We start from the raw sequence: 20,808 nt of genomic DNA on the forward strand, positions 1-20,808 counted from the left end.
CAGTGTATTGAGAAAGGAGTTTAGCAGAAAATATCGTTGAGGAGCAAGGCAGACACTAAAAGTAGGTCATGACACTCAAGATAGATATGTCCCTGTGAAGAAGGAGGATTCTAGTTTGGATATAAACGTCCAGTGGACTAACCATGGAAGCTAATGATCACCTCAAATTGAAAGAAGCAACACAATGGTGAAGATGTTGTGTTTAAACCAGAAGATAGTTTTAGAACTTGCCCTAACAAAATATGACCAATTATCAGGGAGAGAAAATAATGGAAGGTAAATAAGCAGATAATATTAAAATGGATAGTAAGAGCTTATTTGACTATATTAAAAGTAGGAGAGGCCAAAGTTAACAAAAGCCTCTTGAAGAATAAGGCTCAAAGAATAATTTGGGACCAGAAAGTGGAAGAGGAGTTGAATTCTTTTTTGGTACAATGGCAAATAGCGTTCCAAAAATACTGAATAATTGAGGATACAGAGGAGCAGTAGAAATAAACACTATCGACCAGAGGAAAATGTATTAAGGACTGTATCAGGGCTAAAGACCAGCGCAAGTACCCTGGACCTGATGGGTTCATCCTAGCTTATTAAAGGAAATAACCACACAGATAGTGATTACGCTGCTAGAAATCTTCCATGAATCATTTATGTTCTGGCAGTCTTATAATCCTGTGGGATTTTTCTAATGTAATACCCTCATTACAGACCAATAAACTGAACATCTGTTATTGGGGAAAATAGTTCATGTCTGTAATGGCAGAACATTTAGAAACACAAGAGTCACCTGCCCTTCATGAAGGGGAAATAATTCCTCTTGAATTTATTAGAATTCTTTTGAGGAGGTGTCAAGCAGTGTATACAAGAGGTGAACTGGTAGTATAATTTTTCTGGAGTACCAAACATTATTTGATTAACATGTAAGGCCAATTAATATGCAAAGAGCCCATTGTGAAGGTAGTGCATGGATATAGAGGATTTGCTAACTGATGGAAGACAGTTGGAATTAATGAAAGCATTTTTTTAGATGGCAGCTTGTATCTAGGGGAATGCCACAGACCTCTGCTATACCACAATTATTTATGACCTACTGACAACTTGGATGACAGAATCAAATTCACAAAAACCAAGTTTGTGGAAGAGCCGATGGGTGAGAAGGCAAGCAGTGAGGATGACAGTTTGCAGAATGGGGATATTGTCAGGTTGTGAGCGGGCTCAATCGTGGAAAATGTGAGGTTCTGCTCTTTTCTGAAAGAATAGAAGAGCTGAATATTATTTTAAGATACTGTTGAAAGCTGCTGGGAAGGTCAATTTAGGGGTCCGTGTATCTAAATCAGAGAGAATCCAAGTTCAGTAGGTGCTGGAAAGGCAAACGGAATGTTAAGCTTTATTTCAGAGTTTGGAATGTAAACATAGGGAATTCTTGATAAATCTCTACAAAACATTGATTAAACCATTCCTAAAATATTGTGAACAGTTTTGGTTCCCTTTTGCTATCGTATTTTTCCTCCGGTATTGGAGACAGTCTAGTGAACCTTCTCTGGAATGATCCTGAATGAGTAGGGACTGTCTTGAGGAGGTTGTGTAGGTTAGGCCTGGAGTTTGGAAGAATGAGGGGTGGCCTTGTTGAAACACACGATTCTTTAGGCAGCTGTGACGGAAAATGTTTTCTCTTGTGGAAGACGCCAAGACTAGGGAGCAAAATATCAGTAAGGGGTCACCCATTTCAGAATGACGGAGGCTGTTTTTCTTTTCTGAGTGTAATGAACCTATAGAATTCTTCACTGCAGAGGACTGTGAAGTCTGGGTCACTACGTTTATTCAAAGCTGAGATAGACAAATTTAATGGGTGAAAAGGCAGGAAAGCAGAATTGAGGATTATCAGATCCGCCATGGTCATGCTGAATGGCCTCCTTCAGCTGTTACATGTTCTGGTATTAGGGACCCTTCCAGGAGTTTGAATCAATCCATCATCTCTTCTAAATTGCAGCAGAAACCAGCCTAACCTTCCCTCATAAGAAAACTTGCCTGTTCCAAGTAGTAGTCTAATAAACCTTGTCAGAAGTGCCTCCAATGCATCTACCATCTTCCTTAAATAAGGTGGTTGATGTTTTGTACAGTCTCCCAGATGCAAGCTCAACAATACCTTTTGTAAAATTAAAACATAACCTCTGTCTGTGTGTTTTTGTATTCAGTTCTTCTCCCAATAAATGATGAATTCTATTAACTTGCCTAATTACTTGCTACACCCATGTTTGTGTCTGTAGTGATTCATGCACAAGGACATATTGATCCCTCTGCATTTCAGTAGTGTCTCGCTATATTTAGATAATTAATACACTTGAATTTTATTCTTCCCGCCAAAATTGACAATTTCACAATTCTCCACAATATATTCCATTTGGCCATATCTTTGCCCATTCACTTAACCACTCAATGTCTTTTTCACCTCTGTGTCCTTTTCACAATTTGCTTGTCTATCTTGGTGGTGTTAACAAATTTGGCAACTGTGCCTACTGTACTTTATCCGTGTCTAAGTAATTTCCCAATTACTTGACTCCATAATGCAAAAAAACCAATCTGATGAGTTAATGTTGGGTATTCTAGTAAAGAGGGATCAAATCGACTTGCTTAATAGCACGTGATGCATTCCATCTATCCACCAATCAAGAGAAATAAACAGTTCCTGTATTCATTCTATACTTAGATTATTGAGAGTTGATGACTGCTTTTTGCGATTTGAATAAGAATGTTTGCTTATTTAGAGATTTTAAGGGTTTGTGACTAAATTTGCTTTCCTAGCTGTTTTCAAAAAAAAAAATTTGGTCAAAGTCCTGTTTTTCTGTTTTGTAATTTGTGTCTCCTGAGTTCTGAGCACAAATGGAGAAGACCAGATTCAAATAAGACACCTAGTTATAAGTAACTTTAGTTGCCTTTTTAAAAGAAATTAAACTGATGCCGAATGAGTCATTGACTGGACATCTACTGTTTTGATGGTCATAATTCAGTCCTTTTTCCAGAGCATTCTTGCCAACCCTGTTCTTTGTAGTGAGAAATGTTTTTTTTGCTCCCATGACAACACCTGTCAGTCTTGTCTTCCACTGATCAGTGGGCAAGACTAGAAAGACTTCTGAAGTCTAAGACATGTTCTGATTTTTTTATTTTCAATTCTTTCCAGATCCGTGAAGAAACTAATACAAAGATTGATTTGCCAGCAGAAAACAGCAATTCTGAAATGATCATTATTACAGGAAAGAAATCCAATTGTGAAGTGGCTCGCAGCAGGATCCTGGCCATCCAGAAGGAATTGGTATGAACTGCTTTTCAGCTAGTTTACAATGCAGTAGTTTGGCTTTTCTAAGGTGGAGTTGGCGGGGGGGGGGGGGGGGTGTGGAGGTGGGGGTGCTGGTGGTGTTCAAAACCATTTTTATCTGATGTGGGCACAATTGTGAAGTTTAAAAGACATTGGATAAGTACTTGAATAGGAAGGGTTTGGGAGGGGATATGGGCCAAACACAGGCCAGTGGGAAGGAATAGTTTATTTTGGGATTATGTTCGCCATGGACTGGTTGGACCAAGGGTATGTTTCCTTGCTCTGACTATCAGAGATTTTAATAAATTTCCACTCCCATCTCCCTTCATTACACTGTACAACCAAGTGTTTAAGCTGTGTAAACCCTGCAGAGAAATTTTAAGACTAGTCCAAGACAACATGCAATCCTGAAAGCAAACTAAATACATAACTTGTAGTGGGTTGAAGTGAAATTGTTCAAAAGTTTGAGAACAGGTGGCATTGTCTCCTGTCCCAACATTTTGAGAGCAGGTTTTTTTTGTACAACAGAATTGATTAGTTGATTTAAGCTTCTGCTGCAATGTTTCCACACTGCCGCCCATGCAATATTCCAGAGGAAAATTGTAAGTTAATCTGAGGATTTTGGAGAACAGAAGCTGAGTTGTAACTGGCTTTTTAGGACACTGAAGTTGCTCCTTTTGCCTTGTATTGGGAATGATACAGTCCTCGTAAATGCAAAATTAAAAATGTGCTTTATTGATAAATGCCACACTGAGTTGCTCATCTGACAGTGGCTGTGTAGAACAGAAGAATCAAGTGATGTTTTTGATAACCTCCCACTCCAAATCTCTGTTTGATACAAGTCAGGCAGAGGTCGAGGAGCCAGTAGGAACTGCACATGCTGGAGAAAGAGACAACAAAGTGTAGAGCTGAATGAACATAGCAGGCCAAGCAGCATCAGGAGCAGGAAAGCTGATGTTTCAGGCCTAGAAATGCCAGCTTTCCTGCTCCTCTGCTGCTTGGCCTGCTGCGTTCATCCAGCTGTACTCTTTATGCAGAGGCTGAATTGGGTTTGATGGATCAACATAAGCAACAGGAGTTAAATTGACTTTGAGTTCTTGAAGTAATGGAGAGGTGTATCTGGCAGCTGTGACATATGGGTATTTCCAAAACGTAACTTTAGAGTTTGCTAGCAAAGTTGAAGCCCATGGAATGAGAGAGACAGTGGCAGCGTGGACACAAAGTTGGCTGAGTGATAGGAAACAGAAATGATGAATGGTTGTTTAGCTGATGTAAGTTGTACACTTACTTCCCTGATGTCAATACCAACTCTGCCAGTTTTTTTTGACTTAATATATTAATGGCTGAGACTTGAGTATGCAGGGAACAATTTCAAAATGTGCAAATGGCACAACTTGGAAGCATTGCGATCTGCAAGGAAGATGGCTTTGAGTTTCGAGAGATCTGATGCTTCAAATTCCTGAGTTATTCAGACATCATAGATGGAGAAAGGTTGCTTCCAGTAACATAAGGAAAAACCTCTTTCCAGTTCAGAACCACTTGCTGCAATGTGGTGCATGAGAACGGTGGAGCAAATTCCTATCTTTGTTAAAAAGAATGATAGCTTATGAAGTCCAAGTATGAGGAAAGATTATACAAATTCGGCCAGTTTTCTCTTAGAATTTAGAAGGATAAAGGATGATGTAATAAATGTCTTTAAGATACTAACAAGAAAAGACCGGGTAGATAAATATGAACTATTTCTGTTAGGGATTCTAGAACTAAGGGGCATTGTCTGAGAATTAGAGCCAGACCATTTTGAGAGAGATGCTAGGAAGCACTTACACACGCGAAAGAAAACGTGGCAGATATTTGGAACTCTCAAATGGCGACGGAAGCAGGATCAATTGTTAACTTTTAAAATTGAGATGTTCAAAAAGGAAATGGGTAGGCACCCAAAGAGAATAAAAACTGCAGGGCTACCGGGAATTGGGATGAATGAAATGATTCTCTTGCAGAAAGCTGGCAGGTGCTGAACTGGGTCCTATGCTTATAACTGTTCTAATCCTAAGAGTTGACCTGTTCCTCCATTCGATAAAATCCTGGTTAGTCACCTCTCTCCAGCCACGCACATGCAGTCACACCTCATGATTCACTTATCTCCCAAATATCTGATATCTGTGTGGAACCTGTTTTATGTGAGCATCCATCATTCATGGGGTAGAGCATTCCATAGAATCTCAAACCTTTTGACTGAAAAATTTAACTTCAGTCAAAAAAGAAACTCCTGTCCAACTCAGTAGCAAGAGAAGGCCACTTGGTCCTTGACACCCGCTCTGTAACAGGTTATGGCTGATCTGATTAGTCCACAATACTGTATCCCAATAATCTTTCACCACCATTTCTTGTTTAAAAACCTAATTATCCTGCCTAAACAATATTCCAAGACTTGTTCCAAATAACAGCCCTAAACGGGAATACCCTTAATCTGAGATTGATTCCATGCTATGTTTCTCCAGCTAGGGAAAACATCAAAGACCATTGTATTAAAGATAAGGTGTAGAGCTGGATGAATATAGCAGGCCAAGCAGAAATCTGAAGAAGGGTCCAGACTTGAAACGTCAGCTTTTCTGCTCTTCTGATGCTCCTTGGCCTGCTGTGTTCATCCAGCTCTATACCTTGTTATCTCGGATTCTCCAGCATCAGCAGTTCCTACAACCTCTGAACTGTTCTATTAAGTTAGGGGAGCAAAAGGTTCCCAAAAAATTTCATGGATGTCTGGACAGGGAATCAGATTTAATTCAAATCTGTGCTGATGATAACTGAGCTATTTTAGACGCTTGGAATCCACTCCCCAGTGTTGATGTCTCTAGTCTTTTAACGAGCAAGAGTTTTTTCCAAAGATACTTTGTTTTTCTTTCCGCTCCAGGCAAATATCACAGAAGTTGAAGTTTGCATTCCTGCCAAACTCCACAATTCTCTGATTGGTGCAAAGGGTCGTTTTGTCCGTTCCATCATGGAGGAGTGTGGAGGGGTGCACATTCACTTCCCTACTGAAGGATCAGGCAGCGACACAGTCACCATCAGGGGACCTGTTGAAGAGGTCGACAAGGCCAAGAAGCAGCTCCTCCATTTGGCTGAAGAAAAGGTACCATGTTGCTAGAAAAACAGGAAATGCTGGACATGCTTAGCAGGTCATGCAGGATCATAGCTGATCCATAAAGAAAGAAACCTAGTTAAAGGTGCATTTCAAAACTTTTTTTCACCAGAACGCACTATATGCATTTCAGTTACCAGCATTTTCTGTTTTAATTTCAGATGTTCACTGTTGCTATTCCACCTTTTTTTTATATTATAAATGAGTACTATTGTACTGTGTCGGACATGATTCTTTTTAGAATATGCTTGAGTTGCTCATCCTGGGTGTAATTAGAGAGGAGACATATCTGGAAGAAATGCTAGTGAAATACTGAAGTATTATTAAGCTTCTTCCCGTGATCATTAGCTGTCAGGTATGACTAAGTGAATGCTGCGCTTTTCCCTGAGTCAGGGAGTTGTGGGTTCAAAATGTACAACCACCAGTTTGTGAGCTCATGATTCAGACTGACACTAGAGTGCAGTACAAAGGGCTCTCCATGCTATGGGTGTTGCTGTCCCTCAGATTAGACATTAAACAAGCTTTCTATTATTCCTGCGATGGACCTGAAGCATATCATAATATTATTGTAAGAAGGGTACTATTAAGCTGGAGAGAGTCAGAAGACATTTACCAGAATGTTGCCTGGAATGGAAGATTTGAGTTATAAGGAGAAGCTCAATAGACTGGGACTTTGGTGTCTGGAATGAACTGATGGGGGAAGTGGTGGCTGTGGGTACAGTTACAACATTTTAAAAGACATTTGGAGAAGTACATGAATAAGACCTGTTTGAAGGAATATGAGCCAACGCAGGCAGGTGCATCAAGGTTAGTTTGGGATTATGGTCAGCATGAACTGGTTGGACTGAAGGGTCTTTTTCCATGTTGTATGACTGCACTTTTTCCTCTGTTATATTTAATATTTAACCCATGACAAGCACTTGACACCTAAAACATGTGATCTGGTCAATCTCTCATTATTTTGAAACTTTGTGCGTAAGTGTTAGACCACATTTCGTCTCTGTGGTATTATTATCCTCAAAATTAATTATGCGTGTGTCAAGAATTTAGGCTTGCCTTAATGATTTTTTTCCACTGGATAAACACAGACTGGCCTTTTTTTTTCTTATGATTTTTAAGTATAGATTTGATTCATGTCACTTTTGCCTATGATTTGCTTAGGAAGGGTATTTACCAACAAATAAATAATCCACATTACACTGTATTGGTATAGGACATCTGAAACAAAGAAATGCTGACTTTATTTGGAAAAGTATACACAAGAGTCTGCCCATAGGTTGACAGTTACCATTTCTGGTAGTCGCCATTTGGAACAGCACCATCTCCATTTGGTCGTACCAGTTGAATGAAGAGCACTCTATGCTGTAACTTGCAATCATAAAAGCCCCAAACTGCAGAAACGGGCCCATCGGCCCAACAAGTCCACACTGACCTCGGAGACTTCATTGGATACAAGCCTAGTCGACACAACTTTTTCCTCCAAAAGGTAACACACCCATTACAGGCATTCATGTAGTAAAACTAATACTTTCACATCCATCCTTAAGAGGCCCAATACTATACAGAACTCCATGCAAAGTCTCACCATTGCACCAAAGCATAATCTTCCCACTTTTTTGAATTTAACATTATTAAATGACATGCTTTTAGCTTTTCCAATTAGTTACTGTACTTGCAAGTTAACATTTTGCATTTGTGATACTCTGATCCCGCTGCATCAAAGTGCTGTACAGTCTCTGCCCCCTCTCCTTGCCCCATGTTTATGCACTTAAACTTTTGTCTTTCAGTTTGACACTATTTTTTAACATTTCTGATTAAGCACATAGTGGCTCCTCTTGGAATTTTTCTTTCTCATTGGTTTTTGCATATTCTGAAATTTATTTTAAATGTCTGCCACTGTATCTCGGCTGTTGTTCCCTTGTCCTAATTTGCCAGTCCACTTTGGCTATCTCTGCTTCCATGCCTTCATAATTGCCTTTAAGTTTAATTTACTAGTCTTGAATACGTTTCTCTCCCTCCAAGCTGGATGTAAAATTTCATTATGATCTTGATTGATTGAAAACAAAAGGACTTTTGCATGGAGGTATTCTTGCCTTACTTTAGCAACTTAATTTCTCATCACTGCCCTGAGAAGATTACCTTGGCATGTAAAATTAATTTGGGTGGCCATAAGAAACACCAAAGGAAAGAAGCCATTGTAAGGAGTGGCTTATAGCCCTCGAAAATAAGCTACACCCTAGAGTAGAAATCAAGAGTTGTTCGAAGGTCTGTAAGATGCTGTTCTAATTGTGGACATTTCAACCAACTTTGTAAAATATGGAGGTAGCTTTTAAGGAAGTGTTTATAAAATGTATTCAGGGCAGTTTCACCAAACAGTGCATTCTGGAACAAATCAAAAGGCCATTTTCAATTTGGAAATGTAAAATGAAACAGGACTCAGTAACAACTTCTTCACACAAAATTTTCTCGTGATTTTGTTAAGTTCACCATTTTTTTTGAACTTTTTTTAAGTAGTTTGCTTTTAGAACGCTTTAACATGAAGCCAAGCACACTGTTCAATCTCTATTGCTGACCATGACATGACAGAATTTTGCCTTCTGTTTGAGAAACATGGACTGAAGCTAGCACCTTAAACTTAACTTAAGGCAATTACAAAGCTATGGAGACGTAGTTGGCTGAAATAGACTGAAAAGATTTAACAGTGAGATGATAGATGACTAATAGCAAATAGCTGACATATTTCATACCTGTCAACCAGAATGCTTCCCATTTGAAAGAGATCCTACACAAGGGAATGAAATATTCATCAGCAATTTAAGTGGTAAGGAATGTATCAAATTGAAAGCTAAGATGCACAGCTCTACAAGTTTGAGGTAGGCAAGACCATTGGGGAAAATACTAATACCTACGAAAGATAATGATTTAAAAAGGGAGGATGCAATTAGAATATGAAACTTGCAAGAAATCTAAACAGACAGTAACAGCTTCTCCAAGAAATAAATTGACTAGAATAGTTCAAATATTTATTCTGTATAGATGGAAGCTATGGAATTAAAAATGGGAAGGAGAGAAAGAAGTGGCAGAGACTTTGAATTAACAGTTTTGTCTTTTTTAATGTCATCTAAAGCATCCTAAGAATAGTTTAAAAAAAAATTAACGAGTATAGGGAGGAAGGAGTTTAAAGCACACACTAGAAATAAAGTATTGGAAAACTAATGGGACCAAAGGCTCGTACATCACATATATGTAGGCTACGACATACAATTGTCTTAAAATACTATGGTTGCATTGGATATCAATTTCCAAAATTCCTTAGATTCTGGATATATTAAGTGGATTGGCAAATCAAAGATGTAATCCCTATTTCAGCAAGGAGGGAGACAAAACTGGAGAATACATGGCATTTTGCCAAGAATGTCTGTGGGATTGTTGGAATTCATTGTTTGCAAGACACTTAGAAATTCATAATCAAATCAAGCAGATTTAACATACTTTCATCAAATTCAGTTAACCCTGAGTTTAGAAGAATGAAAGATGATCTTAATTATGCATAACATTATAGAATTTTTTGTTTAAAACAGGGTACTAAGATTGACTGGGAGCATGTTTTCCCCTCTTGATCTGAAACTGGAGGAGCGAGGGTACAGTTTCAGAATAAAGAGGTTTCAGTTAAGACAGGAGAGGAGAAATTTTTTAGGTTTTTTTAATCTTTGGAATTTTAACCTCCAGAGAGCATTGGAGTCATTGAAAGCTTAACTCCATCTTTGAATATATTCAATCTGTAAATGTTATGAAACCCAGGCAGGAAAGCGAAGTCAAGGCCACTATTATAAGGCTCAATAATTAAAGCTTAAAGGAATAGAGGAGATTAATTAGTGAGGAGGATGGTCTCGGCAACATCCTGATCATCTGGTAAATTGACAGCGCAATGGTGGATGGAATTTAATCTTGATAAGTGCAAGGTGATGCAGTTTAGGAGGTATAGTAAAGGAAGAGTTTACACAATGATAGGTCCCTAGGGAGTACTGAGGAATATATCACCATGAAGGTGTCACTACAGTATATAGGGAGGTGAAGAAGGCATATTTGATGCTTGCCTTCATTAGCTGGGGTGTAGGTATAGGAGCGAGGAAGTCTGTCACAGCTTTGATTCAGCCATGGGTAGAATAATGTTAATAATGTGGGCAGTTCTAGTCACCACACTATCTGAAGGACACAATTGCACTGGAGGGAGTGCAGAGGAGAGCCACCAGGGTATTTCTTGGGATGAAAATCCTCGTTATGAGCAGAGACAATGTAGACTGGGTTTGGTTTTTCTTTAGCGCAGAAGAGGCTGAGGGGGAATGTGATTTGAGGTGTACAAAATTTATGAGAAGCAAATACAAGGTCAAACATGAAAATATCTTCCCCATAGCAGATGTCTCAGACCAAAGGCCATAAGTTTAAGGTGAGGAGTAAGTGGTTAGAGGAGATCTGAGGAAATACTTTTTTTTTTCCACCCAGAGGGTGATAGATATGTGGAAATTGAGAGGGTGGTGGAGGCTTGTACTCAACATTTTGAGAAGCATCTGGATGACCATTTAAAGTACCAGAGAATGATTAGCTACGAACCAAGTGCAAGTAAATGGGATTAATGTAGTTTGGTGTTTCTTAGTCACCATAGACATGGAGCGCTGAAGAGTCTGTTTCTATACTGTATGATTCTATGACCCTCTGAGAAAGGTGTACTGGGAATAGAAATATGACATTTTGTTAGTACTGTGTAAAGGATGCAATTTTCCAGAGTTGAATTCAACTGTTCTGTGGTGAAACCGTACCCACTGAATCATCTTCTCTACTTTTTGGAAATGAATTATTCTTCGTTCTCAGGTTTGACAGATTTTTAGATTGGCTCTTCTTTCATGTGACAGCAACCTGTTAAAAGCAAAACAGTCAATTTGCTGAAGAATGTGCATATCTTTATACAGCAAATCAAGAACTATACCAGTGAACTGCGCGCCAAACCAGAATATCACAAGTTCCTCATTGGACGTGGTGGTGCCAACATCCGCAAGGTGCGGGACAATACAGGAGCCCGTATAATTTTCCCTACTGCAGACGACAAGGATCAAGAGCTGATCACCATTGTAGGTACGGAGGAAGCTGTCAAAGAAGCTCAGAAAGAACTGGAAATCCTCATTAGCAACCTGGTAAGAATTCTTTACCTTAGACTGGATATGCTGTAGATTTTCTTTGTGGTCTCCCAGGCACCAGCTTGTGTTTGGATACAGTCCATAACCGTTGGAAATCCCACCCCCCCCCCCCCCCCCCCCCCCCCCCCCCAATCAATCTCACCTTTCTGGATACTTCAGCCAAGCTCCTGTTCTTTGTCAGTGTGTTGACTGCCGATGCTAACAAGATCAGCTTGGGGGAGGCACCTGAAATGGGTAGAGATTTTATTTCTTTGCTCAGTGGGTTGTAAATGTTTGGTGTTTTCTATTATAAAGAATGCTGGATGCTCTGATACTGGGTATACTCAAAAGGGTGAGATTGATTTAGATGTTAGAATTCTGAGGTCGTTGAGGGATCAGGTGGGACAATGAAGTTGAGTTGGAAGGTTAGCCATGATCTTCTTGAATGGTCAAGCAGGCATGTGGGGTTGTCTGTCTGACTGACTGCTGTTCCTGCCCCTTACTCTTGGCAAGCGACCACCTCCGTATCTACTCAGTAACTTCCATATTCTTTCCACAAGAAATCATCAGGTGGTGATTTATACTCTAGTCCAGAGATAGAGACCGCTTATGTTCTAACTGAAGACTGCTTAAATAATTTTGGTGGGGAGAGATGTAGTCTGCGTGGATGAGTGTAAAAGATAGTAAATTTGCTCACTGATGTAATAAAAGGCCTGTCTGCCCTTGTCAGATACCAGTACAAAGTGTCTCAGGAAACACCTGAGTAGTGGGTTATGTAAGGGCAGACCTGGAGCAAGAGGAATCTTCTGGGAAAAAAAAAACTGTGGGTCTGGTAAGTGATTTATGAAATAAAGGTTGTCATGTGTTGCAGTGATGAGATGGTAATGCAGATCATTCACTAAGCCAAAATACTGACTGGTACAAAGGATAAAAAGAGGACTTGAATCTCCATTTGTGAAAATACAAATATAAGCAGGCATGCCTACAAATGTTGGCTGTTTTGGTAGTTTTCTGATTTGAAGTTTTTAAACTGTTAAACTAGATTTTAATAATTTTTGATTTAAAATAAACTCTTTGATTCTTTTTCATCTTTTTCATCAATGGGCAGCTTGTCGACCTGAGAGACCTATAGATTGCTGTAAGGTGTGGGTCATGAGAGCAGATGACTCTTAACTTCCAATATTTTGGTTCACAATAGTATATCCAAATTATCCTATATTTGGATAAGGGAATTGAGAATACTATTTCCAAGTTTGTTAACAGCACAGAACTATTTGGAGTGGGAGTGAGATTTTTGGCAAGATTTGGTCAAGTTGTGAGAGTGGATAAATACAGGGCAAATGGAGTGTGACATGGGTTAATATGAAGTTTTCCAATTCAGTAGGAAAAACAGAATGGCAGAGTATTATTGAAATGGTGATAGATTAGGAAATATTAATGTACGATCGACCTGGGTGTCCTTGTGCAGCAGCCATTGCAAGCAAGCAAACAGTTAAAGAACATGGTATGTTGACGTTCTTTGCAGTGAAGTATGAATACAGGAACAAGCAAGTCTTACTGCAGCTGCTCAGGGCCTTGATGAGGCCACGCCTAGAGTATTGTGCTATTCTTGTTTCCTTACCTAAGAAAAGGTATACTTGCCGCAGGAGTTCAGTGAAAGTTAACCAGATTAATCGCTGGGATAAAGTGTTTGTGTTACGAGCAGAGATTAGGTTGACTGGGCCTGTATTCACTGGAGTGTAGAAGAATGAGAGGGGATCTCCATGAAATGTATAAAGTTCTGGTGTGGCCCGTCAGACAATTTGCAGGATGATGCACGAAAAGTCAGTCTCAGATATGAAGTTGGCCACTTCAGACTGAAATGAGAAATTTCTTCAGTTGGAGAGTGGTGAACCAATTGTATTTGGCAGTAAAAAGGCTGTGGAGACAAAGTCACTGAATATGTTCAAAAAAGGAATAGCTTGCCAGAAGCTTAAGGTGTTAAGAGGAATGGGAAGAGACCAGAAGTATGGCAGTGAGTTAGAGGATTAGTGATGATGTTGAAAGACAGAATGGTCTCAATGGGCTGTGTAGTGTAGACTGACTATTTTCTGTTTCCCTTTTACTTCATTCCTTTGCCTTGTAGGACAATGTTGTGGAGGATGCAATGACTGTCGATCCCAAACACCATCGATACTTTGTGATACGCCGTGGACAGGTTTTGCGGGAAATTGCTGATGAATATGGCGGTGTGATGGTCAGTTTCCCCCGTACTGGAACACAGAGTGACAAGGTGACACTGAAAGGTGCCAAAGATTGTGTGGAGGCTGCCAAGAAACGCATGCAGGAGATCATTGAAGACCTGGTATGAGTAGTTCATTGTTATGGTTCATTGATATGTCTAATCTCTCGTAATTGGCAATAATAATATTAAGAGACTAAATGCCAAATTTTGGGATTGAATTAAATTATTCCATGATTAATTCATTATGATATTGAAATGCAGAATGCCCATCTTAAATTTCTTGTACCTAGATAGATTGCAAAGATACTGTAGTATCTGAGCCTGAATCGAGTAGCTTAATGTTGCTTCTGTGACTAACATTGTCCTCTATCAGGATCTCAATTTTAATATTGTGATATCACCCTGCCATAGTTTAGTTATACATTATCGTACCAGTTTCCTATAGAAGATTCCCTAAAAGAGAATGCTTTCCTGTATTCCTCTCTTGACCAATTTAACCCCCATTAAGGTCCAAGGCAATAGATGCCAGTAGTTGTTCTTCAATCTTTAAATGAAGATCCTTGCTGTTCAGGTCAGACTAGCACTGCCAGTATCCGTGTGGGTTTGGGGTAGTTTTATACCTGATTATCTAATTTGGGTTCAGCGCCATGTCACAGTTGACAGGGATAGCATGTTGGAAATCAAGCCCTGCTATTTGCAGACTTGTCACAAATGTTAAAATTTTAAAATAAATTCAGGCGTATGATGCACTTTATCATTGGGTGCTTGGAAAGCATGAACCAGGTCTCTGTACTTAAGAATTACAATTTATTACAGGTAATTTTAGACTACAGCCACAGGTAAACAGTTATGAATTATCAGCATGTAACATCACAAATATAAAACTTTCCCTTTTAAACTACCTTTATACACAAACAAATGGCCAGGTAAAAATAGGTTGAGTGGTGGAAAACTGGGAAAGCACCTCAGTGATAATGGGAACTGCAGATGCTGGAGATTCCAAGATAATAAAATGTGAGGCTGGATGAACACAGCAGGCCAAGCAGCATCTCAGGAGCACAAAAGCTGACGTTTCGGGCCTAGACCCTTCATCAGAGAGGGGGATGGGGGGAGGGAACTGGAATAAATAGGGAGAGAGGGGGAGGCGGACCGAAGATGGAGAGTAAAGAAGATAGGTGGAGAGAGTGTAGGTGGGGAGGTAGGGAGGGGATAGGTCAGTCCAGGGAAGACGGACAGGTCAAGGAGGTGGGAAGAGGTTAGTAGGTAGCTGGGGGTGCGGCTTGGGGTGGGAGGAAGGGATGGGTGAGAAGAAGAACCGGTTAGGGAGGCAGAGACAGGTTGGACTGGTTTTGGGATGCAGTGGGTGGGAGGGAAGAGCTGGGCTGGTTGTGTGGTGCAGTGGGGGGAGGGGATGAACTGGGCTGGTTTAGGGATGCAGTAGGGGAAGGGGAGATTTTGAAACTGGTGAAGTCCACATTGATACCATATGGCTGCAGGGTTCCCAGGCGGAATATGAGTTGCTGTTCCTGCAACCTTCGGGTGGCATCATTGCACTTCAGTGATCTGTATTTGTGGGTTTTTGAGATGATCCTTATATGCTGGTCAGAACTTTGCTGTTCAATTTTTTTTTTGGATGCTTCCACTGTTCTGCAAGACTAATAAACTGCCGATTTACTGAATCAATAAAAGTTGCAGCTTTTAGCAACTACTGAAGGAAAGATGAACTGGTATTTTGTTCCAGGCCCAAGCTGTTCATTTGCTTGAGAGCCAGTCACATGGATGTTGGGAGGCAAAAGGCTCTTGACATTGATAAGTGATCACTAGTCTGTAGACCAGTAAACTACTAGTTGCCAAGCTGTATGCAATCCTTCTGCTTTGGTTTGATTGCAACTATTTCAGTTACTGCTTGTTCAAACAACTGTTTACATAAAGCTTGCAAAAAGTGTCAAAATCTTGTAAAACAGTAGTTCTAAAGCAGTTATTTTCCATTTAGTCGACAAATTTTCAGAAGCTGTAAAATACACAATCTTTACAGCCATATGCTGCTCTTCTCATGTAAAGACCACTTATTTATTGAGACTGAACTAAAAGTGGGAGAAAATACTGCTTTTAAACCAAAGAAGCCTTTTGAGAAGCTTGCAGTTTTAAGAACAAGTTACTGGAACACATTGTGAGGTCTGTATACACTGTTGTCTTTCTTGAGCAGTACAGGAGAATTCGGACAGAATGGTGCTGCCTCTGTGTTCAGGGCAATTTTTCGAAGAGCTTATACATTGACTTATCAATCAGGACAAGTTGTTGTGGACTCGGGAGGCCTCAGCATGGTAACAACCATTTGAAACCCAGGAACCAGCCTTGGGTACAGACAGTACAGCAGCAACATCCAGCCTGGAATAAAAGGGTGTTTCTGTCTCTCTACTGTGTAGAGAAATAAAAGAACATCTCTAGTAGCCAGCTACTGTCCTTCATCCATCTCTAAATTGTTCCCTCTGCAAATTCCCTGTCCTCCGAGGCATGGTAGATGTTGAATCCCAAACTGAATCAGTCTTGCTAGCAAAGAATAAGAGGGCGACACAAAAGCTGAAAGACAATTGCCCTTTGATACCTGTGGGTTGTGCTTCTCAAACCTCTTTTTTTTTAATTCCCTTCTCACCCACAATACTTGTGTTTTTTTATATGAACAGGATTTTAAAGAAACAAGTAGCGTTTGCGTTTTGAGTTTTTTTCATATGCAATCCAACTAATCCATTTTTTGCCATTTTTAAAGAATAACTTGATTACAATAAGTAGTTATTTCCTTGTTAGTTCAAAACAAAACTGGTGTGCATATTCTTTTGTAACCTGAATTAGGCAGTTAGGTAAAGTCGGACAGTTTGTTGGGGTTTAATCAAATTTTCACATTTTGTGACAACTCCAGGAATTGATTTGATTTTCAGAATGCTACTCCAGTGAGTTGTGACACTAACAACTAGCATATCCATTTTAAGTCATTATGTATCTGCTCATGTATGAGAGTTAAAGTTCAAATATCAAGTGATCTTTCTCCCTTACTGTAGCTGGCTGAATATCTCACACGATGGAGATACATGTAAACAGATAATGGTACAAACTATAGATATATAGAAATTTTAAAGTTTACAGTGCCTACTACAATAAGGTGTGACTAGTCCCATTGGTACCTGACACAGTCCAACACTGAATATGCATCATGTACCTGGAACGTGTCATTTCAGATGAAAATTAACCTATTAAGATTCTTTTGCTGTTGCTCTCGCGCACATTCTTTGTCTCTCGCTCGCTCTCTCTCCTCTCGCTCAGCAGTGCAAATACCGTAAACAGACTTTCTTGGAAGTGCTAATAAGGTTGATGCTGTAGGCTTTGGCTGTCTTGAGCACCTCCCCCTCCACAGGCTTCAAATTTAGTCAAATCCTCAATCTCCTAGAATCCATTGCCCAATGTGAACTGAGTTCCTCCAACTCTCCTTTTGTATCAGCTGCATCTTTGTTTTGAATTATTTCAAGGTTTCCCACCCTGTCTTAATGTTCTCTTAACTGTTTTTGTGTGGATATCCTTTGCATCTGTAACATCTTTCCTCTCTTACTTCTTCTACCTCTACTCTCTACCTTCCAGCATTCTCCGTTTTATTCCGTTTGTCTTAGAATGACTGCTCATTTTCATTGTCAAGTGAAGTAGCTGGGATTTACAATTGCCTGTTTCACATCCAGTACTAAAGATTAACTTTTGCCCTTGTTTTAGAAGATTTCTCTCTGTTTGACCCTGACTTTGCTCCTCCCACCCAGCCTCAATATTATCTTCCTCTTTGCTTGAAGATCCGTATTGTTTTCTTTGTTGCAAATCACTTGGCCAGCATCTTGTGTGTAGCTGAAAATCCTGCAACACATTGTACTCGGGCTAATTATCATTTCTGCTTTGATACAGGAAGCTCAGGTGACCATTGAGTGTGTAATTCCACAGAAGTTCCACAGGATGGTGATGGGTGCCAAAGGTTTGAATGTGCAACAGATCACCAAGGACCATAACGTACAGATCAAATTCCCTGAGCGTGAGGAGAATCCAGGTAATGTTGTTTCATTGTACTCTCTGCTGCATTTCGCACTTAATTTTTGTAAACATATATTTAGAGCCAGTTGTGTACAGTTTACAGTACAGATACAAATCATTTAGCCCATACTGATACTGCTGCACATGAGCTTCCTTCCATCTTTCTTCATCTCCCCCTATCAATATACCTGTTCTCATACCCTAATGGACTTTATATGGTATGATCTGCCAGTACAGTATGAAAAACAACTTTTCACTGCCTAGGTACATGCGACAATAATAAATCAAACTTTTTAAAATCCTATTTTTTCCCCTGCCTCAGGCGCTTAGATTGTCCTCTTTGTACAATATAGCAATGTTACTAGCATAAACATATACTCCCTACAAAATGGTACTAAAAATAAAATAATGCAGAATTAAGGTATTCTGTAATGTTGCAAGGAAGTGCCCATAATTACTAAATTTAAACTTAGACATTTGCTCAATTTATGACCCTGTGGTGTCACCAGCTCTGACAGTACTCTGCCCACACCATAGCTTTTGTCACAGGTTAAAAGTATTATTCTTCTAATGCAGTCATTTCCAACTACTGTTTTCTGAGCACTTGACCGAGATTTGGAAATGTCATACAATCTGTTTCTCAACGGCAAGGGGCACCATCTCCATACGTTCTTACCGTGGAAGATGCCATTTAATTCTGAAAATGCTGTAAACTATGCAAAAGAAATATTGGTACACATATTGTGCACTTCAACCAATTAACTTTTAAAAATTTGTGTTTCAAAGAGACAGCATCTCAGATGAGCCATGTTTTTTTTTCCATGCAGAGCATGGAAGCTTGGATCTGGATACCACTCTCTTGAGTACCTCCCCAACGCCTCCTTTACTTGAAATAAACCTGTTCTTATGTGAGCAGGCAGAAGACGCTATCAGAAAGAGAGCTTGTCTTTGGATGAAGTCCTAATTAGCAACCCGACGCAATTTTTTTTGCCTTCTCCATCTATAATGTTTTTGATCTTTACCCATCTGTTGCTGAAACTGCCATCCAACTATTTGTTCCCCAAGACTTAACTATTCTTAAGCTCTTTCTCACCTGCGTCCCATCTTACATCTTCCTTAAACTCAAGCTTCACTCTGCCAGAATCTTAACTATCTGTAAGATTTATTCACCCATCACCTCTTGGATATTTATGGTGTCTCACTCGACCCTACTCAGTCTTTGACCTCCCTGTCTCTAATTTCCAGTGTTTTTTAACCCACTGAGGGCTCTGACCCTCCAATTGTGACCTGTGTATTCCCATCTATGCCACCACAGGCAGCTCTGTCTTGAACCATTCTGTCCATAAATGGCCCTGTGTCCCATCCCCAACAATCTTACATCTTTTTCTCTCTTCCCCCCACCAATAAGCTCTTTAATACTGGCCTCTTTGACCAAGACCAGGATTATCCTCAACACCAAGCAAGACAAATGCAATCCAGCCATCAGTCTACTCTCAAGAAAGCGGTGAAAAAGCGTCATCAACAGTGCTATTTAGCAGCACTTGCTTGTCAATGACCTGCTCACTGATATGCAGCCCATTAGGGCCCCTCAGCTCCTGATGTCATTGTAATCGTAAATCAAACAAGAGCAAAAGTGCTGAAATACAGAGGTGAGGCGAGAGTAACTGTCCTTAACATAAAGGACACAGTTGAGCATGTGTGGTGTTTTTTTAAAAAAAACAAGCAAAATTTAGAGCCCATGGCAACTAGGGAAAGCTCTTTTGCTGTTGGAATCTTACCTCCAACAGAGGAAGATGGTGGTGGTTTTAGTAGGGTCACTCCCCTCCTCTCCAGAGCATCACTACAGGATCTCTTTGGGAGTGTCCCAGACACACCTACTTTCAACTGGTTTTATGAAAGACTGAAGGTCAGAAATGGGCTTATTCACTGAGCACAACTTTTGTTCTTGTTGGCAACTTTGCAGATAATGAAGCAGTCATGTCCAAATGCCACAAGATTGGGACAACATCTGGGTTTGGGTAGACATTCTTGACCTTGGAACAGAGGCAGCTGGCTTGATTGGCTCCACATCCACTTTCTTCACCAGACAGTACTAGTAGTAGCAGCATGGAACATCACTGAAATACACGGTACTCATTGCAGGGATGGATAGAGTTCTTGATGTAGGCATGGGTTACAGGGTGAAGGTAGGATAAGGGCTTTGAGAAACACATTAGCCACGATTGAATGCTGGACAGGCTCAACGGGCTGAATGGCCTAATTCTTCTCACTTAATTTATGCACTTCCACCACTTTCCGAATCAGTGACCACTATCCTTTTGAGGACAAGGGCAGCAGGTACATGGGACCACCACCTGCAAGTCTGCCTCGAATTGTGAGCTGTCACTTGGAAATATGCCTCCTTCTCTTCAGTGTCTCTGGGTCAAAACTCTGGAAGTTCCTTCCTAACAGTTCTGCATTTACCCTACATCAAATAGATAAAATACATCCCGTGAATAAAAAGACAGTTTGAACTGCAAAATGTGCACAGTCACTGCCACACACTGGAAAAACCTATTTTGTTCCTCTCAGCACTCGAGCAGCAAGTCCATGAGAATGGAGAGACTGATGGAGAAGTTAAGGAGGTTGATCCTTCTGTACCCCGAAAGAATGACATCATCATCATTTCTGGGCGGAAGGAACGCTGTGAAAAAGCCAGAGATGCTTTGCTGGTACGTTTGAAACTAACTTTTTCAGCTTGAGGTTAAGTCGGGTTCAAGAACCAGTCCAAAAATTGAGATTTCTAATTTATTAGCACTATTTACCCAGAGGCTTAATCTATTTATTCAACAGTTTTACAGGTACAAGAATTTCAAGATGCTGTTTTGTCACCAACAGTCAGATGTAGCTCAGGACTCAGTGAGGC

At 40.1% G+C, this 20,808-nt stretch overlaps 1 protein-coding gene across 2 annotated transcripts in view; it reads left to right on the forward strand.

Annotated features, from left to right (window-relative positions):
- Window positions 1-20,808, forward strand: part of hdlbpa (high density lipoprotein binding protein a) — an 83,065-nt gene that overhangs the window by 44,024 nt on the left and 18,233 nt on the right. For both annotated transcript variants that reach the window (XM_048541810.2, XM_048541811.2), the window contains exons 16-21: window positions 3,176-3,307; window positions 6,219-6,437; window positions 11,414-11,635; window positions 13,743-13,961; window positions 17,781-17,919; window positions 20,475-20,614. In XM_048541810.2, coding sequence (XP_048397767.1) covers window positions 3,176-3,307; window positions 6,219-6,437; window positions 11,414-11,635; window positions 13,743-13,961; window positions 17,781-17,919; window positions 20,475-20,614 — 1,071 coding nt within the window. The remainder of the gene's footprint in view (window positions 1-3,175; window positions 3,308-6,218; window positions 6,438-11,413; window positions 11,636-13,742; window positions 13,962-17,780; window positions 17,920-20,474; window positions 20,615-20,808) is intronic.

This window comes from Stegostoma tigrinum, chromosome 14 (assembly GCF_030684315.1).
Source record: "Stegostoma tigrinum isolate sSteTig4 chromosome 14, sSteTig4.hap1, whole genome shotgun sequence".
NCBI classification, from domain to species: domain Eukaryota; kingdom Metazoa; phylum Chordata; class Chondrichthyes; order Orectolobiformes; family Stegostomatidae; genus Stegostoma; species Stegostoma tigrinum.